This window comes from Amblyomma americanum, chromosome 1, assembly GCF_052857255.1.
Source record: "Amblyomma americanum isolate KBUSLIRL-KWMA chromosome 1, ASM5285725v1, whole genome shotgun sequence".
Classification (NCBI taxonomy): Eukaryota; Metazoa; Arthropoda; class Arachnida; order Ixodida; family Ixodidae; genus Amblyomma; species Amblyomma americanum.
Window position 1 is genome coordinate 106,246,211 of NC_135497.1, and position 26,534 is coordinate 106,272,744.

Below are 26,534 nucleotides of genomic sequence, written 5' to 3' on the forward strand. Positions count from 1 at the left end.
TAGTGTGGTGTCTGCGCATCTCTTTCTCACTACAATTTTTAATTAGCTTTGACGCGAAAAAATTTGCTCGCCAGTCACTGTTGCGGTACTCTGTTGGACATTCTTACCAGCCAACATAAGTTTGATCTCGACAACTTTTGCAGGGCGTAATTTCAACTGACGATGTCGCTTTGCGAAAGCAGTGTGCAAACGGAGCCAGGTGTTGCTAAAAAATATTGCCATGAAAAAAAAATGTGTGTCCAACTAAATATTTATTAACACTAAACAGCGCAAACATACCAATACATTGAACATACGATGTATATGCTGCAACTCGTTTATATTAAGATAACAACCAGAAAAATTAAGATACTGCTCCCCTCAAGTCTTTCCCATAGGCTTTCTGGCACAGGAAAATACTTTAGGTTTCCCGCTTTATGTTTCAAACATTGCATTTAAGCCCTGAATAATATAGAGCAGACGTGGCTTTCATGGCGCATATGGCGTTCGATTCAATCAAGGCTTTTTGCGCAAGAAAGTAAGGCTGGTTTAAAATATGCGCCTTTTTTGTGCGTTGTTGGTAGAGCTTCGTTACCAAATTCACCAACGCCGCTTTTTCGCAACCTTTCAAGCTATTTTCATACATTTACTCGCTTCCTCGAATTATTATGGAAATTGAAATGTAGCCGTTGGGAAACGGCTGCCTGCTTCCTTGCTTTACTCTGCACTGATTTGAGATATAGTGTAAGATATATTCTCTTCAAGAAAAAGCGAAGGGAATATTGATCATGGTTGTACAAGTATGCAGCAGAATAAGGTGTACAAGGCACTGATAAACAATTTGGCAGGGCTTCAGAGACTAAATTTATTTACAAAGTCCAGAAATAAAGAAAGCCCTTGGCCACGACCGTGCCCCTCACGTGAGCCGCTTGCGTGACGTAATAATAAATCGCACGTCATTTTTTGTGTTTTGATCCAGTTAGCATAAACAGGAGCCATGGCGTTAGCTAAGCAAACGTGACTGCGTTGAACGGAACGGGCTGCTCCTATCACAATAAATACCGCCCGAAACTCACCCAACGGGGCTTTTCTAATGACGTCACGGACGAAATCACCTACCGCGTTTAGAGCGCAGTATATTCAAATAGCCTCAATGCACGTGCTTGTATCGTCGGTCGAAAATGCATTTTAACGCGTGTTAAAGGCAGTAAACGTGGTCCGGAGAACATGAGCTCCACTAGAGTGCCGTATGGGTGCCTCGGCTGTTTTTATTTTGCCTTGAAAGGGTCCCAGTTAAATGTCTTTCTATGAAAGTTACCGTCTCCGTATCTAACGTTGTTGCTCTCTTTTCACACAAGAGTGTTAGCACCCCCATTTTAAAAAAAAATGCCCGGCATCGGCGGCGGCGTTGGCGAACGTATGAAGCCTTGCAACCGGAGCGGCCGGAGCCGCCAGCCTGCCACCTAGATGGGCCACCTAGGGCACGTGACTGTGTGGCGTCGTCGCAACCTGCCCACCGGATTGCGAGAAAGCTGACTACCGTGACAGATGGCACTTAATTAATGATTGGTTGCGAGAAGTTGCCCAAGAGGAGCAACTTGGGTCGCACAAGCCCCACCGCTATCAACACCTGCCATCGCTTAACCGCTGCAGCGCTGCACCAGGAGTGGTATGAGGACTCTCCGCGATCTATGACAGTGAAGCAAAGAATGAACAATTCCGCATATCTAGGCGTTGACCCATCATAGCTATCGCGTCATACGCTTAAGACGGAGCGTAAGTGTCCCCTGCATTTTTTTTTTAAAGCGCAGTTCCCTAGCGCCCGTTCGTGGGTTGAGCCACGTCGCCCTCGTGGGTGTAACTGAGCCAAATCGTAATAAATAAATAAATAAATATTGCCGCAACTGGGATTAAAACCAGCGGCGCCGCGAACAGATCAGCTGCCGAACACGCCGCGTGTTAAACTGCAGCACACTCTCCTGCTATGCATTCCACGTCGTCTTCGTCAACTAATACAACTAACGAACTAATATTGTCGCCTGACGTGCCGACGACCCAGCAAAGCAAAACAATGAGCCTACTGAGCCTGAGACACCAACACAGCTGCGCTCAAATTTCGCATTAGGGTCAATCGTAATCGTCCTCTGCGTGTTTCTAGCGTGCCTGAATTTACATGGGCGGGTCCGACGCTGCCCGTGCAGTGCTTTCGACACACAGTTCATCGTTAACACGGGAAACCGCGTCTTTTATTTCTTTTTTTTCGGTCAGCTGCTGTCGAACACACTTTTCTCTGCTATCGTACCAGCAAGCTGTCAATTATAGCACCTCATTTGTAGTGGCGCAGCAGCAGCAGCAATTCCATCATAATAAAAGCCACATAGGATGCAAGAAAGTGCAGCACAAGAAAAGGTTCACATAAAAAACCTATCGCTGTATTAAGCATCGTTCCTCGCTGCAATGAATTTGAGACTCTGGGTCAGAGCTCCCAGATCGGAGTAAGCTCTGAGTCTGAGTCGGAGGAGGCGCCGCAAAGACGAATAAGCACGGGAGCGCGGTCACGTGACGGAAGCAAAAACTTCTCATTTGGCACCGACCACATTTGACGCTTTTTATTTATTCTGTATCTTACCTTTTCGTCGAAGCACATCCATATTGTATCCTCAGAGCACTCACTGACAAAGCAGTTTGATCGGAACCGCAACATGATTTTCGAGTTTGGAGAGCGCTGTCATCCCGATCAGTTCTCCAGCTAACAGGGCTACTATAAGCCACATAAACGGTGTACTTTCACTGTCTGCATGCACATTTTTTGCACTGTACGCAGTAACAATAATGAAGGTGCAAAGAAGTCTCCTGAGATAGGCAGGGCAAAGACACCGCAAGAGTCTCCTCGTGCCTAGGCTTTTGCATATTTGCGAACGCCATTGACTCAGTCATCGACTTTAGCGCGGTGATCCATGCAGCCACGCACAGCGGAGAAATTTTCCGAAACACCGGAACATGCCGATGAACATCGTTGACGTGAAGCTTGTGCATAACTCCAGCGCAAAGACGTCAAAACGTTGCCTCAGAGCCCCACTCCTCCGCCCACCGCCGACGACCGCCCCATGGCATATTGCCGCCGTGTCGGCTGAGTGCTAGCAGTGCGGGCAGTACCCACTTATTCCAGTTCTGATTCTGTTTCAATTGTGATTCTATTCTGATTCTGAATCCATTGTCTTTCACTCCCAAATCTACTCCAATTCTCATTCTATTCCATTTCGGACTACGCAACAACACAATTTGTGTCACATTGTCAGATCGCGACGAGTCCTCATGCCACTACTAGCGCAGTGGCGCTGCGGTTAAGCGATGCGCCAATTCACTGACGGGAGGCTGTTGCAAAATCAACCACCGCTGTGCCTTGTGAGACCCAGGCTGTTCTTCCCGAGCAATGCGAGAAGAAATAGCTGCCGCAAGCCTCATTTTTGCGTACACAGTTGTTCGGGAGGCTGTCAATTTTGCACGTAGGCCTGCTTTCGTCCAAATCATTTTCTTCTCAGTCATTTTCGTTCTTTCTAAGTCATTCTTAGTCCGCAGCCTCTCTCCTCTTCCCTACAAGTGGATAGAGGGAATGGGAGAGGAGGAGGAGGATATGGGATGGGTGACAGGTGGCAGGTGAAGAGAGAAGAAAATCCCCCTAAACACCGCCTAGTAGGTAAGGGCTGCAAATAAACCGACTCCGCCCTCCTAATGCTATCTCATTAAAAGTAGCCATCTTCCCTCGCCACCCATTGCAGCAAATATTTCATGGTCAGTTGGTTGTGCATGAACAACTCTACACTCACGGCCGGTTACGTGGTCTATTTTCGAGCGGAGTATAATTGAAAAGACCTCAGAGAAGCGCCGCTGGCCACTGAAATACTTGTAAACGCCTTTGTCCCCGTTTCGCGCTTTTGTTCGGCAGGCAGCAGCGTAGAGCGCAGCTCTGCCCGCAATGCGCACGTATTCTCGTGGATTTTTTCAATGAAACCCACGGTAGACGCGCGGCGCGGGCCATCAATGCGCATCCCGTTATCTGCCCCGGACTCTGGCGCCAGCGATCGGCTTCACCGGCTGCAACTCGCCGCCGCGTCGGCGTTGAAAAAAGCGCGGCGCTCACTGGGTGTGCGGCGCGCGGTGACCTCGCGAGACGGGATCCCGACGCTCGCTTTCGTCAGTCGACATCGGAAACGAGCCCGCGCGCGACAGCCCTCCCGACGGAAGCGCAACCTCGCTGCGGGCCGCTGATAAGCCGCCTGTGTAGCGGCAAACTGCCTTCGGCGTCCTACAGTTCGCGAAAATTGAGATAAGCCCACCCGCAGCTTTGCAGCACGGGAGAGTGCAATTCCCTTCTCGCTCCCAGCCCGCCACTTTTGCGAAAATTGCGCAACACTTCACGCAGGACAGCGGCGGCCAAGCGGTGCGCGTACAGAATGCAAACAGACGACGCCACTGGAGGACGCGTTGGGTGCGTGAGCTTAATTTGGCATCAGACGTTGTGTCGCACTCACGGGACCAGTTCTCACAAATTTGTCACGCCCGTCTCCTGTCTGGCAGCGGTGCGGTGCGACCCAATCAACCTGGGTGCCCTGCATAGTTCCACCTAACAGAGGCGCTTCTGTAAGCGCGCGCCTGTAGTCTACCTTAATTATACTTCTCGCCTCTTCACTAAGCAGTGGTGATGAGGCTTGTTACTTAGCTGAATGTCTGGTTTTCTTAGCGGCGACTTCCTGAAGCAACTCGTTTGAACTAGAAAGAGTTCAAAAAACTTGAACAGTGTTGCGTACAAGCGCTAATACGCCACTGTAGCGGAAAAAACGCTACGAATGCACCGCAGTACACGCTTCACTGAATTTAGGTCACTGAAAGACACCCCATTTTGAATTCTCTGAGTCGTTCGTTTCTTCACTATTTATGCAACGGTGGAAACGCTGACTTGGCTGCGCGCTTGTTGACACAGTAGGACAGCCCGTCAGAAGTACCTGTAGAGCACATTTTGAGCATGTCCTTGCAGGACTACCATCGGTGAACACAAAAATAATGAAAGAGAACTGCTTCCGTCGTTTATTATTCAACTCAACGCTGTCTCTCTCCCATAGATGCATGTGTAAGCGGCATCAAGAGTTGCCAACTGACTGTGAGCTGCCTACACACACCAGGCCCAGCTCGACATATGAATTTTTCGTGCGCGTGGGCCGTAGCACTCGATTCCTCGTGAAATTCACATCTCACATTGGACGGAGCGCGCATTGAGCGATACCCCGAAAACGCGGCACTACAGGAACAATTCTATGGTGCACACGATTGCGCACCTTGATACATGCTCAGTCATGAATCTGGATTGCTATCGAAAACAAAAAAAGAACGCTCTAAACCACAACGACGTTTAACGACAGTTATGCCAGATATTGCACGGAACTATCCAGACCAATTTTTCAAGCTCGGAGGAAAAGGTCAGCAATATTCTAAATTCGGAAGTTTACAACGGCATTTCAAGCCAGAGTCGTCATTTTATAAAACATTCAAAAGAAGCGAACGAACTATCGCCTAGGCCCGCAAGGGTGAAAAATGGACGCTGTTGAGCTAGCTGACTTGAAGATAGTTTCATAAAAGTAGAAAAAAAAGAGGTTTTGCTATAATGGTGTTCGCAAAATTATCTCCAGCAAATGAACCACAAATGGTCCTCAAGCTGAACACGGCTGTCTGAATTGTGATTCCACGGCTGTCACTTGTTTAATTTCTTCGTCGGTTTTCTTTTCGTCTGAAACACTGTTCCCTTGAGCTTACCTCTTCCAATTCCGGCCAGCAATTTATACTGACAGAGGAGGCGCCAAATTGCAATGACAGATGAACGATGAGAACGCGTGGCTGCGAAATTCCATGCATGGATTTAAAGGGGAAAATGTCTCGCTCGTTAGCGTACGAATGGCGAAGTGGGCATCGTTTACTCATTTCGCCCAAGAGCCAGACAACCGGGAAAGGCTATTTCACAACTCCAAGTGAAGGCACAGCGAGGCAGCCTGTCACTTATCGGCCTCTCGTCGCGCTGTACTGGGCTCAATGAGTGATGCTCGTGACTCACCGACTAACAGATGCGTGCTCAAACTACTAGTACTGATCCTCCACCACCTGGTTAAATTAACGCCTCCATATAAGTGCGAGAACACTATTCCGATGGGTAAACCCCGAGCAAGATCTTGCAACGTTTGCAGCTTGCGCTGTTTGTGGGTTTGTGCCCAGTGAAATAAATAAATGAAAATAAATTATATAAATACTTGTGTCGGCGATTTCGACCTGCGGCGGCGCGAACAGATCAGTTTCGCTGGCCACTGCGCGATAGCACTACGCTATCGAAACAGCCGAAAGCGCCTCGTGGTAAACTGCAACGCACTCTCGCTCTGCGCATTGCACATCGTCTTCTTCCTGAGCTAATACTACTATCAAACTAATATTCGTGCTTGGAGCTATGTGCCGGCAGTGACAGTGTGATGTGCGTTGCATGTGTTGGTGTCGACAACGTTGTGGCATAAACACGGCACTAGAGCAATACGCTTTGGCGTTTATAACATTGCTACAGAAACACGGCACTGGCCGCCGGCGTCCATTGGGTAACTTGGCATTGGCGATGAAAAAGTTAAATACAAGCATAACTGGCTCCCTGGGTCAGTGGACACCTCAATCGCGCTTTCAGGTACATGGCGGTGCTGTCCACCTGCAAAAATATGCTTTCGCACAATATTTCGTGCTTAGCAATGCTAAACCGCCAGCTATTTTTAAGCACATTTTATGCATCTGAAGTCCCAGCCTGGGAGCGTCCTTCTTGGAGAAGAAGTTCTTCAATGTCCCGGAATTATCAGTAGGTCGCATCGAAGAGGCTACTTTTGAGCAACCTGCTGGACGCTTTGATTCATCACGGCAACTCCGAAAGAGAGCGGCAATTTTTACTGAAAACGAACCTGCGCTTGAAACATGATCTTATCACGCACACACTGAGGCGCGCACGAACATACAACACAGTACCAGAACTATACACTTACATGCAGCAAATCTGCACAATCTACTAATTCATGTTTTTTTTTTCGTCGTGTGCCCCAGATTACTTCGAAGAATCAAATTTCCGCAATGTGTCAAGTGTGTATTGAAATGTCTTTTGTATACATATAGCTAATAGTAAGGTACAACAATAAACTGAAGCGAACTAGAAATTATTTGAGCTCCACATTACGAACCTACTTAATATCATCGTTGAAGCTTTCTCTAACTAATAAATGCATTCGACGAGTCACACTAGGCTAACTGCGACAGCCGCTGTAAACAATGTATTTGTAATGAACTCCAAGCTTTGATGAATCGTCGATACGGCGAAAATATGGTCAAGGCCGGAGTAATAACAAAAATCAAATTTAGATTTTGCATGCTGCTGATCGATCATTTCTTTAGCTCTTGTGTACTCGATACTTCAGAAATATTTTTGATCCTTTTTTTGTGCGTGTGGTCACGTTCAGAGGAAAGGCGGAAGTTTTCAGAGGGTTCGTTTTCATTTTTCTCACCTCACGTTGCTTTCGATGTTTAGATTTGGCAACCTTCGGACAGTACATTTCTTTAGCTATCACTAAATATATTCCACCTGGCCATTGGTTACTTCAAAAGTAGTTTTTTTTAATTCTTTTTTGTAGTCACGTCGAGCGTAAAGTTTCGAAGTTTCAGATTCTTTGTCTGTATTTTATTTTTTTCACAACAAAATTTTAGAAAACTTGTGCGCTTTTTTTTCAGGAACTATTATTGGTATGCATAAAAATTTCTCCACATTTCAACCAATGCCTTTCACATGATGGGCACCCGAACCAAAAGCCTAAGTCCTATGTCTGTCTTTATCACTAAGAAAAATATTGCATAGAAAAATTAAAAAAAAATCATAGGTCAATTTTTTCCTTTAAAGCTCATACTTTTGGCATCAGTTGGTAGAGCAACGGTTTCTACTTTCATGTAAAATTTCAGCACTCTGCGTTTATTACATCTTAGGAAAAAATTACATTAGTAGAACAAATAAAAAGAAAAGTTAAATATACTATGCAAAATTTCACTTTACTTTTAGCGCTAATGCAAGCTGCACATATTTAGGAGCCATAGATTTTATTACAACTGTTCAAGGCCCCGCCGCGGTGGCTCAGTGGTTAGGGCGCTCGACTACTGATCCGGAGTTCCCGGGTTCGAACCCGACCGCGGCGGCTGCGTTTCTATGGAGGAAAAACGCTAAGGCGCCCGTGTGCTGTGCGATGTCAGTGCACGTTAAAGATCCTCAGGTGGTCGAAATCATTCCGGAGCCCTCCACTACGGCACCTCCTTCTTCCTCTCTTCTTTCACTCCCTTCCTTATCCCTTCCCTTACGGCGCGGTTCAGGTGTCCAACGATATATGAGACAGATACTGCGCCATTTACTTTCCCCAAAAACCAATTATTATTATTATTATTATCAACAACCAACTTTCGAAAACGTTGTTCAAAGTTTCGCCCCACCTGAAATGCCAGTTTTTCGCTGAATCCGTCCTCAAGCAGTGGTTTCCACAGAGTCGGCAGAAACTGCCACGAAGCGGAAAAGCTTGGTGTTAGTGTGAATACCTCGAGATGTGCCAGATATGATTAATTTTTGCTGCATCGAATACCTGCATGCGGCGGCTTCACAGACAGCATCTTGGTTGAGCATCCGCCTCGCATGCGGGAGGTGCGGGGTTCGATCCCCAGTGCCGCCGGGTACCCACCGGTGATGCAATGGGTACAAGCTGTGCCCTGGTCTGGCGCTCGGCTTAATTTGAGTGAAATGCTGGGGAAATGGGTCTTCGACCCCACCTTGAGAAGCCGAAAATACCTTGTGCCGTGGCGCTCTTTGGCCATAGATGCCCTTGCGCCATAAAAATCCATCATCATCATCATCAGCAGCAGCATCTGACGGGAAGCTAGTCCCCGAGGAGTTTTTTTTTTCTTTCCAGTGCAACGAACAAGTTCAAGAACGGACATGGGCACTTAGGTTAGGTACTTTGTTTAGGTGCTTTTTTGCCATCAGCACCGTGTTGTCAATACGAAGCTTTGTGGGGCACTGTCGGACTGAGGGTGGGTGCTCCCTACATAATGGGATGTTCTCCCGGCTGCTCGTTTACAGCGTCGTCGGGCCGGTGAACAGGCCGTTGTATTTTGCCGTAGAGCGAGTGAAATCGCATAGTATTGCGAAATCATCATAAGCCCTGGTTTAGTAACTTTTCTGCTTTCACGGACGTTGAAGCCAGGGTGATGAGATGCTACTCAAGAGATGCAATGTTGTTTCTAATCATGGACAGTTACGGCCGAACATGCAAACGCATTAGCGTCTTAGTATGATCATCGCCTAACTTGTGAAAGCATAAAGAATTCTCGTTTTTCTGCGATATTTTCTTTTTTATGTTCGCTTTCACATACAGCGCACTGTACATCCCAAACAGACTCGCATGAAAATTCTTCTTGCACTTTGTTTTGCTTAAACTGAATATGCAAACCTGTGCACTCCGGTCACACCCCTCAGGATCATTACCACATTTAACCGGTCCAGTAAATCAAAGAGGAGATATCTGTACAACCCTCAGCTTTAAGATATAATAAAAAAAACTACAGAAACCAGTATAGGCACATCGGCGGCTGCAGGGGTTGCTAGGAGAGCCAGCGTCCGCTGCGTCGATGATTTTCTGCACCGACGCTTGAGTCTAGGCGGCGCACTCAAGTTGCTAATTAAAGTCAGTCCGAAGCTCAAAAACCAGCAATGCTAATTGCCTGAATTTTTTTATCTTTTATCGCCCGCGAGACTCATTAGATAAACAGCTCAGCCTGCGCACTGCGACAGTTCCGAGTAATTTTCGGCCTCTACACCTAGATTTCTTGGCTAATCTACCGACGCTGAGCCGATTTAATGATCCGAGAGCACGCCATCTTGCTGGCTGCATGGCGACCGTTTTTAATCTTTCGCAGCGCCCCCGCCGAACAAAACTGCGCTGCAACCTTATTTCGGGAGTTCATCTTGGGAGACGTCCAACTCCCGTCCTTCCTGTCCCGTGAAAGAGGCGCGTGCGTCGCCCTGGCCGCGCAGCTCGCCAGCCGTCAGGGAGGCGAGCGCGCACTTTTGAGCCCGCTGGTTGCCGCGCGCGCCAATCTCGGTGCTTTCGGGTTCGTTATTTTTGATGATAGTCACCCGTGGCCCTGATGAACGTCGTCCCCGTCTGCGTCGTTAGATGTGCATATATTTTTGTTCACCGTTGGCGCATTCCTTCCGGACGAGACGTGGGCGGTCTCGTCTTGTTGACAGGCGGCTTCCTGTCGGAAATAAAAACTACGCATTCCGTAGCTCCTCTTCACGGACATAAATGGGCATCCAGGAGCGTCGACCTCTAGCGTCAATCTCCCTGTAATTTGTGTGGTCACAGCTGGGATAGACTTTACGCAGGGTCGATTATGTTTTATCTTAAAAGGATGGCTGTTAATCGTTCGAATTTTTTTTTTTTTTGCCTTGCTGCCACTCGTCATGAATATGTGTGGTACCTATACTTCTAAGGGTACTTGCGTAAATCACGAAGAACTACATCTGCCACACCAAACATTGCGGTGCCGCGGGCAGGGTGACGACAATTACTTGTATTTAGCAGCCAAGCGCACATTGTACCCAAATTCCGACATGGTTATCTTTTCGCCACTTCCAGGCGTTTAATCTTTCTGCACACGAAACAGTCCACCGTTCAGTGGTGTGACCCATGGCGCCGTAAATTTTTCTCAGGTGATCTCAGTATGTTTTGAGATGCTAGAGAAAAAAAAAAAGGAACTGTTTCACACAACAGCCTCGGACACGACAGGTTCGAGATTTTGTGCTCAAGACAAGATGCAAGCAATACAGGCACCGTTCGCGACGCCAGTAACTGATTGAAGTCCAACAAAACGTCATCGTCAATCCCCTTCGCCCTGTTAATTTGCGCAGCAAGCTTACAGATGTTCGCGGAACACGAACATCCTTAGGTGCAGACAACCACACAACTTCCTTCGACCATAAGGTTCGCAAGAATTTTCAAGGTTTTTCCAACAAACTTGTCTACCGTCCGACGGTGACGAGCCACAAGGCGCCTTTCAACCTTTACAATTATGCTCAGTATTCTCTAAACTAGGCTTCTTTCCTTCAGAAGCGGATAACAGAGTCTTCGATGTACCTCTAGGCTGACAATGTATGCTCGCGACGCCGTAACTGAAACGCATACCACAAGTACGCAATTCTTCAAAGATCATGCGGATTCGTAACTACGCTTTCGTCAACACGTGGCCTCACACATAAATTTGCCGCCGCGGTGGCACAGCGGTTATGGCGCTCGGCCACTGACCCGAAAGAAGCAGGTTCGATCCCTAACTACGGTGGTCCCATTTCGATGAAGGCGAAATGCTAGAGGCTCGTGCACTGTGCGATGTCAGTGCACGTTAAAAAAAAACCCTAGGTGGTACAAATTAATCGCACCCTCCACTAAGACGTTCCTCATAACCTGAGTCGCTTTGGGACGTTAAACCCCATGAACCTATAAACCCATCACACATGATTTCAACCTTCGCTGCAGTTAGCCTTTACGAAGCTCTATGTACCTCGTACGCTTTTTGATCTTCCGAGTGTGTTAATGCGGTACCTAATAGCAAGTTCCATAATCTGTTCAGTTGTTTTCTTCCTCCTGCCTTTTAGCAGCACAGTTAAGTGGTTCAATCAATGGCTTTGAGGTTAAAGACGTGCTTTGTGATAATACTGGAAGAGTTTCGCTGCTCTGTGGTGCAAATCCCAAGCAAATCTGAAAATTTTGAAAAACATGCTAGTTAAGAGCACTGGAAATATGCATTCAGCTCATCAAATAGCTCTAGGTTTAAAGTCCTCTTGCAGACTTGATGTCATTCGCCATAAGCAGCTACTAAGTCGCACCTTCGGGTGGAAGAAGCCTCAGCAGTCGTTATCTAACGTTCTGTCATTGTTCGCACAATGTGCAACCGTCCGCGTGGGGGAGGAGAGCCCAGTCACTCTGACTGGGCTCTCCTCACAAGCATCGACCGGAACTGGAGCTTGCACAATGAAAGTGCTTTGCGCACAAAAACATAAGCGGCAGTAATCAATGTGGCACCAGTTTTTTTCGTGGCGTAGACGACACCAGAACTGTCGGCAATTCCGATAAATTGACGTCCATGAGAGCCACTTCCGAATAATGGGAGACAGAGTTCGCCCGGTATCAGGCAGATCACTTCTATGTTGAAGCGCCGGAAAGAACCACCGATCTTTAGGTGCAATGCCTTACATTTTCACAGAACAACTTCGAGTTGGCAAAAGGCGCTGAGTGGATTAGAGGCAGAAAGACGTTTGAGAACGATCACACACAAAAAAAAAAATGAAGCACGTACGCTAGCGTCACCATCAAATGTTTATTCCAACACCTCAGTCTTTTCTTCACCGCTCTTTCGGCTCTTTAATCTCCTTCAACTGCTTTCGTTCCCGTAAATTCTCGCGAAATATGGCATAAAACAGAAAGACACTGATCGAGCTGAAATATGACGGCCAGCCATATCTGAAAGCCTGTCGGTTCCCAGATACGGTTTGCGCTCGGGAGATAAGTTGCCTTGAAGTTTCATCTGTCATAATCAACCGCGGAGCGCGCCGCTCTCCTCCACTGACTGATCGCACAGTTTATCAATGCCGACGTGAATAGTGATGCAGCTGTGGCTCCGCAATGAAAACGATGTCCAATCTGCTCCAGGCAACTTAGCGGAGGAACTCGCTGCCATTTTTTTAGCCTTGTGGCGCCAGGCGAACTGGAAACTGTCTAGTGCTGCTTGGGAGGCAAAACTTTTCCATTTTTATGGGACTTTTTTTTAGTAGGGGTAGAATGAGAGCGAAAGAACTGGCCCACAGAAGGGTAGCACATGATGTTCCAAAGGCTTCAAGCTCCGAAGCCAACGACATTGTGATACTAAGCACTTTTAACTCAGTCGTTGCTGTCTCTAAAATTGCCACCAGACCTGCAAATACGGTAGATCCGACAAAGCTCTGCATGTAGGCCAGCATGTAAACCCCTCAAGTATTTTACGTGAACGTGTTTAGTAGATGATGGATTTCTGTGTGCCAGAGCAATATTCCTGGCCAGAAACCATTGCGCAGTGGAGAGCTCCTCGGGGCTTTTGAACGTACAGTTAAACCTTAGCGCACGAGCGCTTTAGCATGTCGCCTCCATCGAAATGTGGCCACCGCGGAGGGATTAGATCCTGTGTCCTTTTCCTCTGCTGCCGAACGAACGCTGCAGCCACTGAGCCATTGTGGCGGCTTGTACATGAATATCATAGTGGCCGATGATGATGGAGCCACTGAGCCATTGCGGCGGCTTGTACATGAATATCATAGTGGCCGATGCGAGAACTCTTGACGACGAGTCGTTGTCCTACTCGATTATCTTTGAATGGAACAGGCGGTTGTGTAAGGCTCCCGAAGAGGACCCGGTGGAAGCGCGGAAATCGGCCCTTCAACTGCGCGACTTGTGGACGCCAGGAAACGGTCGCAGATGTTGATGAGATCCAGAAGTTCGCGCGCAGCACACAAAAAGCTTTGCCTATTAATAGATATGATAGCTTTTGCCCCTGGCTTGGCAGGATTGCCGTCCTGCGTTTCTTAGCTGGCGCGCTCGGAATATCTGCCAAGATAAAACGGAACTGAAGTTGTCAGCCTCTCGCGCACTTTGCACATTCCCCGTCGGATGATGCCTGGAATCTAAAATATAGATGCAATCAGCACATATTACAAGCCAAAAAAGATTGCGAAAATGATTTGACAAATCTAGCGAGCGTCAGATAAAATATTGAGTTGTTAAGACACACCATCTGGGTCATGCTCCATCCACAGCCTTTTCTGTGGGCTGCTACGCGTGTGGGTGTGCGCCGAGTAACAATTTAACGTGCTGTGTTAAGACACACCATCTGGGTCATGCCCCATCCACAGCCTTTTCTGTGGGCTGCTACGCGTGTGGGTGTGCGCCGAGTAACAATTTAACGTGCTGCGTTTCCTGTGTTACGCGCCGCTTCAAGTTTCCCACTAGATTGAAACCCGCGACTTTCATGTGTATTTCTCTCTCAGACATATTTGTTTCGGTCAATATTTTTTTTTCACTAAACTAATCGGTTACGGCTACCATGCGACGTGCGCGCGCAGTTTCCCCGTCGGATGATGCCTGACATGTAAAATCTAGATCCAATCAGCACATATTACAAGCCGAAAAAGTTTCGAAAATGATTTGACAAATCTAGCGAGCGTCATCTGGGTCATGCTCCATCCACAGCCTTTTCTGTGGGCTGCTACGCGTGTGGGTGTGCGCCGAGCAACAATTTAACGTGCTGTGTTTTCTGTGTTACGCGGAGCTTCAAGTCTCCCACTAGATTGAAACCCACGACTTTCATGTGTATTTCTCTCTCAGACATATTTGTTTCGGTCAATTTTTTTTCTACTAAACTCATCGGTTACGGCTACCATGCGACGATGCGCGCGGAGTTTACCGCCGACTCCGGGATTTCATCTCTTCCTGTGCTTGGACGTGTGGTACACCGGTCATGCAAAAAATTGATGTCATGCTACGTGCTTAGTAGAAGATGCAGGTACACAATGTCATATCAGAACACTTTACAGCTTCGGAATGCATCTATAAGAACCGTTTTCATGTCATGCGATGGTCGGTAGTGCGCTCGTGTGGGCATGACCGCACGCGACTTCGATATCATTTTGCTCTACTCAAAAGGGTGTAATAATGAGCTCTTCACATCGTCAGTGGCTTGAATGCAATCAAATTTCTGTCTGTTTCAGACCCGCAGCCGGTAACGGGACGTTTCGGAAACGTAAACTCTCCGCCATAGTCATACGCGATCTTAATTTAAGGGAGAGTGCTAAATATTCCACTTTAAACGCCAAGCAGCATCACGTTCTGCGTTGTGCCCTTTTTTGATGAGCAGTACCGTATGAACAGAAGGCAGCTACTTCGTGCGCGGTTCAAAGCATTAGACTCGTAAAAAAACAAAGTTTCTTGCAGGTAACAATGAACTACAAGGCCATCTTTTTTTACTGTATCGACGACATATGCTGTTATTAATCTGAAACAGTTTGCAACATTCATATACGTAGGAATCCTTCCAGCGCGTGAGTAAATATATTATGCTCTTGTTTATTTTGCTCTTTCTCTTTCCTCGTGACCCTTTCTTTTCTTAGCGAATCCCACCCCTTCCCTCTGCCCTCCTCCTTTTTGAACTAAGCAGGCGTTGAGGTCATTCCAATGACAGTCGCCAGCACGTTCTTGCATATTCTCCTAGCTCCGCCTATATCCCGCGCTTTCACAGAAAACAATGATACTAACTACTTGATTAGAGATTAGGCGTATTCATTACGTCTAATCAGTCGCGGTTGAAAGTGGGTCGTGTAATCGTGCGCGCGCAGTGTCAATACAGTTTCGCTGTGATCTGACTCACTCGAGCTTTCCTTTTTTTATCCTTCCTTATTCCGATCTGTCTCTCTCTCTTCATTAACAACGCAGGCGGATGTCGCTCCGTGTGATGCGGCCCGGGCCTTTCATTTCTCCTCCGAACACAATTTCGTTAGGCTGCACTGTCATGCGTGCGATCCGTCGCCAAATGGAGGGCTTTTCTTTCTACGCTGCGCTACGTCAATTAGCGCAGCGAATTCGAGCGTCTCATTAGCTGGACGAGCTCGTTTTTCGCGCTCAGTACACCGAAGGGGTGCTTCCTCCGTCTTTTCTTTGTGTTCGCCCCTCTCGCCTGCGAACTCTAATTACCTCCTCCGCGTACACGAGACTCTCGGCGCCCTTACAGTTTCCTCTCCTTATACCTCTCTCCTTCTGCCCGAAGATAGTACCGAAGCCCTTCAAAGTACATTATGGCCCTAAATGTTTACTTTTTTTGTCGTGCGCACATTTATGCGGCTAAAATTCTGTTTATTTCCCTGATGCTCACAGATGGGGCTCAAGTTATATATTTTTTATTAATACTGAATAAATAAGAGTAAATAAACTCACCTCGATGCTCCGTGAGCTAAATCGTGTCTGTTATGTTTATTTATTTGCGCAGCGATTGTTTTTCTGCATCTTTAGTTTCGTGTATTTGTAGTACAGCAGCAACAGAACCAAAATCGAAAAAAGAAAACAGTGATTGGGTATTTGCTGACATTGTTGTCACTCGTTTTCCTTATTGCATTTGGTTTTCGGTTAGGAAATACTCCAGGTTAAAACTGACTTTTTGTTCTTGCATAGGTTGGTTGGAAGAAGCACACAGCTTAACAAAAACATTGTCGCTCATTCATCCAGCTTTTAGAGCCACTCAAGCAACGCTCACAATAGAGCCTTCGTAACTTGATTTTCGTTTTTATTAATACGCTCATAGCCCTGTCAGTAGCGTCTCTGCAGTAGCTAGCGTGCAACATTTGGTTAAGCTCTCGGCCCACGGAACACTCATTTCCAGATATGTGTACGCTTTATCGGTATTATTTCCTGACACGTTTCTTGATTTATCTGCGCCTACCTCGTATTTTGAGAAGTTATACGCTGAGGGGATGCGCTCCCGCAAGTACAATCTTTATCTCGCTCGCAGAACCGATTTCGCGTTGTTTGTTTGTAAACGGAGCAGCCTATCGGCGGGCATGCCTGCTTTCGCGGCGCGGCCAGGAAGCGCCATACAGCCTCAATCTCTCCCAAAGTTTCTCCTCGGATGCAATCACTCATGTTTTCTGTGTTCGGCTTTCTTTTTCGCCTACCATCCTCTTTCCCCTCTGCATTGTCGGGCAGAAAGCCAATACAGGGCGGCTCAGCGTGGCGCATCCCAGGTGGTGTTGTTTCAGCGCGGCCTGGTTGAGCCACTTGGCGAGAGCCGGCCATTTCCTCCGGGCTTATCTCTCCGGCAGCGGCGCTTCTTTCTCGCGGCCGCCTTTATCTCGAACGGCTGCTGTTTGTATTTCTTTCCCACGCGCGCTCGCTTCCTCGCTTGTCTGCCGAAGCCGCGGCAAGATCTCTTTCCCGCTCGCCGCGGCTCCGTCAAGATCGGTTGAGGTTGCATTTCCACGACGTGCCGCGGCAAAGTAGGGACAGCGAAGCGCGCGGAGTGAGATGGAGCGTTCACACAAGCCACTCGACATGCCAGGTTCTGCGCTGGACGGTGGGAAATAAAACATCCGGCTGGGCGGCTGGCGCGCGGAAGCCCAGAAAGGCGTTCGGAAGAAAGGGACGGCGGCGAGGGTTATCGGGCAGCGCGGCCGTCGTATGCGGCACCGAGGTTGTGCCCCCCTCGGCTGGACACGGAGGAGCGGGTTCTGCGCGCCGATCCTTCTAGGCAGCGTTGGCCTAGGGCTCGGGTGCTTCCGGAGAGGGGGCGGGGGTGGCTGCGCCTTCGCGGAAACGTTCAATGGTTCCGCGAGCGACCGCAGTGTCGCGTTCGAGGAGGACCGATCGAGGTCCACTCTTTCCGGGCTTTGACGCGTACTTTGCCGGGCCTCGAGGGCTTGACATTTGCACTCAGGAAACGATGTCTGCTCGAGTATTCGTCGTGTAGGAAAACTCCCCAGAGCAACCCAGATCCAAATCACGGCTGCAGCGCACGCATTGCGTGATGGGTGTGAAGGGACAGTTTAATTTAATGCAGACTTGGTGGATGAGCAGTATGATTTTGTTTTCGCGACGGCGAAACAACAGTTGCTTATTACCTGCTTGTCGCCTTGACATCGCGCCTTTGCCTCGCAAGATATTGACCGGCTTCCGTACGGGCAATTCCTTCCAGTACGCATGTGCTGGTACGAAAGAGGTTTGAAAATACGCGCTGTGGCTAGTTTCAACCTTACAATGATATAAGCCCGTAGGAGCCTGGCGTAAATGAGACGTACCTCCTTAACGGAAGCGCAGTAACACGTGGCCGTGTGAGTATTAATCACGTACGCTTGCGCATGCGCCCACGTTTCAGAGTCGTATTTTGTGCAGCACGGTCCCACATCCCCCAGACTCCAATGCCCCCACCATCACTGCACTCGATCCCGGAGCCATGTTCCGTTCACCAATTAGGGATTAAGCATAGCGCAATCCGCTTCGCGCGGGAACCCTCTGCGCATGCGCTCATCGCCATGAGCGTGCCAGATGGCCACAGATGCCGGCCAGCTGCGGTCACCCCCGCCGCGCCGGAACCAGTCGGCGCGGGGAAGCGTATCGCGTTAGCGAGCGCAGATGGCGCTATGCCATATATATATATATATATATATATGAAGCACGCATGCTTGCACATATTATTAGAAGCATGGGAAGACGGCTACACCGTGATGCTGCTCACCCTGAACAATGTGTGCGTGATACGGCTTGCGCCAGAACATCAAATGGCGCATTGTGCTCCGTTTGATGCTCAGCATGGCGCGATGGTCTGTATTAAAGCGTTCAGATGTTGTTGACAATATATATTTGCACGTGCATGCATGAGAAAAATACCCGTGAGCGTTATAGTAGTTAAGAGGGCAGCTGTGCGTCGTTTCCCGCTTCCAAAATAAATAATTAGATGGGCGATGAAGCACGACCATCGGCTCCCTATTCCTCAGTTCTGAGCATTACGAAGACTTCGGGTATAATATGAAAATTACAGTCCACGCCATGCGACGGGACGTAAGTGTCGACGCGGTTTCCTCAACCTGCGTTTGTGTGTGTGTTGTTTTTTTTGGCGCGCTCGGCTGCCACACACTCGCACGTGGCGGCGGCGTAGCGTACAGACGAGGGTGCAGTGGGGATGGGTAATCCCACTGTCGAAGTGATTTATTCCTAGTCCCGCGGACCGGTAAAATATTCAGAAACTAGAGTCCCTCGTCGGCACCCTTTGTCTTTGCACCAAGAGGGGTAGGATGAGAAGCCGGGCCGCTCTAAAGGTAATCCTCTTGCAAGTTCAGGCGCAGGAGAAAGCAAAAGTTATTGGGCCGCGTTCACTTTTTTAAGAAAGACGAATGTCGGGTCGTAAGCTGTAAGCGAACTTGATTTTGCTTTACGCAAACATGGAGATACTCGGAGGGTAGGTTTTTTCCTCTGAGGCGGCGCGATGAAAGGCAAAACTAAATGCACGTCAGCACGTGGGGTAAAGCCATCGCGATCACAAATAAATGCAGCACACTATAGAAACATGTCCCCACTGTTGTCTTGCCCAAAAATAAGCAGGGAAGGGCGGGCCCTGAACTTGTAAAACTTGATATTCATAAATATCAAGGCGGAAGAGGAGGGGGGAGGCCTTGATTTTAATAATTCTTGTCCTCACCCGCCCTCTTTCACCAAGAAAAACAAGGCCGGTGTTCGTTTTATTCTTTACATGCCTGCTCGTGCATGTCTTCCCCTGCTGCTTCCTTTGTGATGTCCCCAGATTGAGCTTTGCTGTTTAATGGCCCCCCGCCTAGCCCCGAAGCTCCCAAGCTGTCGCCCAGTGGCTCTGTTGTTAAGGGGCGCTTCTTGGAGTGTATAATTGAGAATGGAAGCACGGTAGCCTCGCCTCTGGTCGAGGGATTATAATTGTTAATTATTGTTTCGCGCGCACTGCCTGTGTACTCATGCCCCCTTTTCAACTCGCTCCCTTTTTTCTTCCCCTTCCCTCCGCCCTCCCCCACTCCACAATTCCCCTTTTCTTTCTTCCAGCTCTTTCACGTGAGACCTTTTTCACATCGCGTCTTTTTTCTTCTTCTACCTTCTAACGCGCTGTACGCAACGTCCCTGGGACGTCATTCGAGCCCCTCACAGCATTCTATCCTTTTTCTCCATCCTTTCTTTTTTCTTGAATTTTTTCCTCTCTCTCTCTCTCTACCTCTCTCAAAATCACGGCGCCCCTCCGCTGCACTGTTTTTTGCATCGTGTTCTCCTGGCACACAATTTTTTCTTTTTCACTTTTTTGTCAGAGAGTGACTCAGTGTTTGCCGACGGCGTTCTTTTTCCTCCCCTTTGTCCCCAACTCCTCCTTTCTCTGTTTTCCAGACGTTAACATGGTTTCTGAGCCCAAGCCTCACCAGGTTAACCGCAAAAGGCAGAACCTGGCACCGGACCCGTAAGTGTTCCGAACGCTTTCACTCCTCCACGTGTTTTGCCTGTGTCCTTTCAGTGGTAACCGTACGTGAATGCGTTCGGTTAGCTAACGCTCCAAATGCGCCTCAGGCAGACAACAGCGCAACGAAACTTTGCATGCGTTCTTGTCTGGCACACTGGTGCAGCCCCAGTCAGTCATAGTGAACTGCCACACCAGTCTGGCACCGCCTTCTCGTTTCATCACTCACATATTAGGGCTAAAAAGAAGCTGTTGTAAATAATGAACCACTCCAAACAAATAACGAAGCATTACAAAAGCGCGCAGCCAGATTTATGTCAAGGCAGTACTCCGGACATGTCAGCATAACTCGGATAAAAAAACGCATCCAAATAGAACCGCTACAGATAAGGCGCTAAAAGCAAAGGCTCGAAATTCTGCACTAAGTATACACCGACTCGACAGGCATCGAGAAGCAAAACTACCTTATAGCACCCAACCAGACTTGTAACAGCAGAGAACGAAGTTTTAAAATATCTGAAATTACCTGCAATACGAACTATATGAAGCAATCATTTTTTTCCACGTAGTATTTCTGACTTGAATAAGTTGCCTGTTGAAGTTGTGTGTTCGACGAGATGTATTTTTAAATCTAATCAGTGATTTGTGACTATGCTATTCTTTCAAACCATGAATTCTAGACTGAATGTACTCTTGCTGATATGCTCTTGTTAACTTTTCTGTTTCATTGATCTTTATACATTTCTCCTTTGTATTCTTTCTCTTTTTTCATGTGATTTGACTTTACTCTTCGTCACTTTAATGTTGTACCCCTTCCTCTGCTATAATACTTCGGCGCTGCAGTGTGTACAAAAAATAAAACTAAATTATTTTGACCAGTTACCTCTGCAGCGCTACTAGGTAAGAAAGAGGTTTTTGTTAATTCGAACTCTGCTGCTCGCGCGTTGGTAGCTCTTTGAGGGATCCAGGATCTCGGAGGTCTCTCAGGTCTTTGTACGTAACTGGCTGTTCGTTAGCGGTCTTGTTAATTCGAACTCTGCTGCTCGCGCGTAGGTAGCTCTTTGAGGGATCCAGGATCTCGGAGGTCTCTCAGGTCTTTGTACGTAACTGGCTGTTCGTTAGCGGTCTTGTTAATTCGAACTCTGCTGCTCGCGCGTAGGTAGCTCTTTGAGGGATCCAGGATCTCGGAGGTCTCTCAGGTCTTTGTACGTAACTGGCTGTTCGTTAGCGGTCTTGTTAATTCGAACTCTGCTGCTCGCGCGTAGGTAGCTCTTTGAGGGATCCAGGATCTCGGAGGTCTCTCAGGTCTTTGTACGTAACTGGCTGTTCGTTAGCGGTCTCGTGCCACCGTGTGACTGCATGTCGTGCGTTTCCTGAACATGTCCTGTGTTCACAGCGCTGTGCGGTTTTTCAGCGAGTGTTCAGTGTCGTGATGATAACGTTGCCCAAAGCACAGAAGTCTGTTTTGGTGCTGGGCTTGCCACAGTGAACTTATGAGAACTCTGGGCATCGTTTGGTCTCCCAAGTCTGTTATATGTCCCTGTGACATTTACCACGCCCATCAGTATGCACAAAGTGAAAAGGGACGGCCGCCACCGCCTCCTATATGCGCGCCAGCATCGCGTATTGCATAACAAATAATAATTCTGCGAATCAGCGGAATGATATGCTTAGTTTGTTCTTTCGTCCACGACCGCTGTGTTCCTCAGGTTTTTCTTTCTTGTGAGTGCGAGAAGTTCTAAAGCGCATTCACACGCGGTTCGTTGCTGACCGACACCTTTTTTATGTTTCTTTTCGTATCAATGCCGCCCAGCCAACCTCAGATTGCCGCGAGATTCAAAAGACAAAAAAAAAAGCCCGCAGCCTTTCATTATTTGCGCTGACTGCCGCGCGAGCATCGTAAGTGCCCTAGGCATAAGTATTGTTCTCCGCACCGTCGACTGGAACGACAACAATGCGAATGAAGTAAGATGGAGGAGTCCCCGCCGGCAAGCCGGTTGGTGCGGTGCCGCTTTGTAAAAATGAGGGCCTTTCCTTACTACACCCCGCACGTGTTTTTTTTGTTTTCTCCTTGCCTTTTCTTAAACGAGAGTTATCCTGCACCTTAATGCCCTGCAGGTTTATTTTCTAAACATAAAAGGCAGTTTTACTTTAATTAAACTCCCCCTCTTCTTTTATTTCACAAAAATTGCCCGTCCAAAGTTGCCAGCGACCCATTGTCCTGGAGGCCAAGGTGGTTCGTTAGTTTCTTGAATGAAAATGATTATTATACCATTCATTCGGTTCCTATGATTAAGACATACGGCTGGTCTTGAAATGTATCGGTAGTTGGGCTCTGCATTACTTGCTTACTTCAAATATACTGTACTAGCGAACACAACTTCATGTACATGCATAAAGTTTCATTTTTGTTTTTTACACAGTTCTTTAATGACCTTTGTGTTTGTCGTCCTTTGTATTCTTTGTTGTATAAGCCTCCTTATTCAATGCCTTCTCTCAATACTCATGGCTTCTCCCATTGACGAACATTCGTGACTGTATTGCGCTCATCAACCCAGCACCCATGGTGATCCGGAGTGCTAAAGCCTAGGCGTCGGCAAGACATGGGTAATTTTAGAGTAAGAGGGAGAGAAAGCAAGAGAGAAAAAGTGTAGAAATTTCGGTCGTAGTGACGTATTTCTGGCCTCTTACTCCACTCTAGAAGAAAAGACAGAAATGAGGAGAGGGTAAAGATGAGAGGTGATGGCTGCGGAATGTTCAAGGCTTCATGCGCATGTCCAAGCATACACGAGATACGAGGCATGCCACACAAAAGCTTTAACACGGATCTCGGAGACAAACGTCCAGACCTGTCTCACACACGCAATGTAAATAAACTAGCTTCCCGACAGACTTATGAACACTGTAGAACATAACGAAACTGGGTTTTTGTGAGAAGTAGCGCGCGTACTACAGAGCGCGAATAGGTTTATTAATTTGGCTCTGGTACTCGCTGCGGCCGGTCAGTGGATTTGGCGTTAAGCTGCTGATTTCAAGGTCGCGGGTCCGAATCCCGGCGCGGTGGCCACATTTCGATGTAGGCAAAATACAGAAACGCCCGTGTGCTGTCAGGTGTCAGTTGCCGTTAAAGAACGCCCAGGTGGTGTAAATTAATCCGGAGCCCTCCACTACTGCGTTTGTCATAGCCAATATACCATACAAGCATCAGTTTGGTTCTGGTGCCAGCTGCAGCTTCCACTCCGCAGCCACATTTTAGTAAGGCGCCGCGTAGACTCTCATGCCTCATTCTTCTCTTCACAACTGTATATGTAGGACACACATGTGTTTCGAGCCTAAAAGAATCATCATTTTCATCATTCTTCATTTTCAGCGGGAAAATAATTCACCGCCTCGCTACAAATACAGCTGTAGACCAGTTATTTCTCTCTAACGACTTAAATACGCTGTGTGGCACACTTACAGTGGGAACACTTGAGCGCGTGCTTTTCTCGCAGTCACAGCTGGCTGTGCCTGTGCCCCGCATAGGCAGCGTGACCACAAAGTCCCACACACTTCGACAGCACGCGAGCTGCGTTATGCGACCGAAGCTGGAGCTACACGAGCCGCAGACTATGGTCCCGCAAACTGTGGTCCACACTGTTCTCAAAGAAAAGGCGGCTATCAGCCCTGAATTCACAAGCGGCAGCTATCAATAATAGAAGGCTAAAAGGATTAGCCGAGAAATGAACACTACAAAGGGAGACCTCCGGCGCCCTTAAATCCCCAAATGCAACCCAGTACCTGCGCTGCTACTTCTTTATATATTTTTTTGCTTCATAACTCTGCCGACCGCATATTTTCTGTTGCGTTACGTTTTTCGATACACACGCATGTGTGTGCGTTTTATAGCGTCAGGAATCTATAGGGCTCGCGCTCCTACTTCTCATCCCAAGACGCGTTTAACCACGGCCCAGGCAGGCAGCCACTTGAAGTTGGCATTTATTGGCCGGCTGTTGCGCGGGTTAGCCTCCCGACTTGTGGGCGACCAAGCGTTGAGGCGTTGAATGGTCGCATCTTTCTGCGTAAACATTCCATGCAGGCATGCACGCAATTTCTGTGGAGTCCGCGCGCAGCACACTAAGTCGACATTTGCGCCACGTTCCAAAAATGAACGAGCATATCGTCACAGTGCCAAAACGATTATGACCATTACTTTTCCAGCTGATAGCTATGCCTTAAACTTGTTGGAATGAGGGAAGCCCGTATGCATGCACTCCATGCACTGTTTTTTAGTAGTTGGGTCCTTATGAGGAGCTCGTATCTTATCATCCTTGACGATACGACAGAGAAGGACACTTGCTCCCGCCCCATAACGAGGCATATGTTGCTAGTACAAGCGCAGAGGGCTTGTTTCTTGCCGTTTGTTAGCTGAGAAGGGACCAAATAAGAGACAATTCCTTGAACCCGAGTTACTTGTTGATGACGTGATTCTCCGTTCCGAGAGATATACCGACCATATCTGCCATTAACCCGGCTTACTACGATGAACCGCAAGCGTAAGCTCGATCGTCAATACCTGCTACCAGATATGGAGTGAATGCAGAGACCGGACGTCCACTGCGGTACTGGTCTTTCAGAACGGACCGAGTACAGTTCGCATCCACTCGCTGACCTTGTTAACGTCCACTCAGGCTTCTCTAAAACGGCTCTCATTCGACGGTGGATATCAGTACGTACAACACCTTACGTAGTGAGCAATTCGATCATGACACGCTGCTTTAACCACAGTTCATGTATTTCGCCCTATTTCCGGCTAATCCAACGATGTCAGTGCCGCCACCTGCTTCAGGAAACGTTGCCTGAGAGAGGAAACTTCAAACTGCCATTCCAAAATAACATCTTTCAAATCCATGAATTGTTAGAAACCTTACAGCTCAGGGGGAAGAACTTACTCAATGCCCCTCGTGTAATATGATCTAATGCACCACTCAAGACTTTTCCTGCATACCGCTCTTCTCTGGGACGCAAAACATATTCCCGCAGCACTTCCCGTTAAAAGGTTCTGAAAACATTCTCGCCTCGAAAAAGAAACAAACTACAGGAAATAACGCTCCACGAATGAACTTCAGCATAAAATCCTGTCGTGCACGAGCCCGCTGGCGTTCAATGTCCTCGTTTCTGATTGTTATTGATTTGGTGAAATCCGTTCCCCGCACTTTGTTCAGGAGCGACCGCCAACGCGATTAGTGTGTGGGCGTGCGTCGGAAGCTTGGGTGCGTCATTAGCTGCCTTTCACAATTTCTACTGCGGCTAAAGACCATGAATGGCGCGCTAACGAATAGACTTTCTAGCTGCTCTCACCCATGTCCCACCCCGCGCGTGCGCCCAGTTTCCCGACCGGATTACTGGTGTTTGGCAAGTTTGAAGCGACGTCACGCCGCGCGGGCGTGCGCGTTCTCCTTCTGTAATTACCAATTTCCACCTTGCATCATTGGTCACCAGCCGGCGCGTCACTTAATTACTAGCTATTAAGCGTAGTTTCTTGCAGCTGCTACGGTTTCGTTGCTTAGCGCGAAACTAAGTTTGCGGCATGTCGCGGCGCATGTGGATACTCATAGCGAGAAAAAAGGACTCTGCCCTGGTGCGCGCACTCCCTTATCTGTTTATATAGGAGACGGCTGGATGTTATGTAAAAAGTGGTTTCTTGAAACTAACTTTTAACTCGCATGTGCAGCGATGAGATCAAAGTAAGTCCTAAACGGGCTCGTGCAGCGCGATTATGGTTACATTTTGTGTTTTCCAACCAATACATGGAGTGAAGAACTCCGTGTGCAGCTTCAAAAGTAAGCGCAATGCATGGCAACGACTTTTGGCACGACATTTTCGGCTGAAAACAAGAAACGATGCCTGAAAGGAGGAAAATGAAATAGGGCTGATTGCGGAGGGAGGCAAATAAGGCAGCGTGTGGGCGGATTGCTTGCCACGTGAAGCGCCGCGCGACACCTCTTCTATTTTCGGACTTTTTTTTTCGCAGGCTCTATGGCCGTACCATAATCAGGGATGGCCAGCACCTGCACCACTGCCCACTAGTGCGTCATTTTTTGGTCACTTTTTATTTAAGTTCGTGCTGCTTTCTATGTGACCATCAGTTTTGCTCTTCCAAATTAGGATTTCACTGGCAAGTGCAACACTGAGCAATATTCTGTGCTACGAACCCGGTATCCACACGGGAGTCCCGGAAAAGTAATATTTACTACGTGATAACGACTCTCACAACTAATACCCCATTCCCTTGGCCTTCCTTGCGACGTAGGCCAGACGGTGTCGCTGTTCATAAACAAACCCGGCTGCTGATACGATAAGTGTCGCCACAAACACTTCCGACACACTAAGTTTTCGCATTGCCCACGGGGCGATTAAAGCAGCCCCGGTGCGCAAGCAAC

The 26,534-nt window shown here is 48.0% G+C and overlaps 1 protein-coding gene across 1 annotated transcript in view; it reads left to right on the top strand.

Moving 5' to 3' along the window:
• Nucleotides 1–26,534, top strand: part of LOC144113401 (uncharacterized) — a 199,513-nt gene that overhangs the window by 135,825 nt on the left and 37,154 nt on the right. Inside the window, exon 3 of the mRNA XM_077646442.1 lies at nt 20,046–20,115. Coding sequence (XP_077502568.1) covers nt 20,046–20,115 — 70 coding nt within the window. The remainder of the gene's footprint in view (nt 1–20,045; nt 20,116–26,534) is intronic.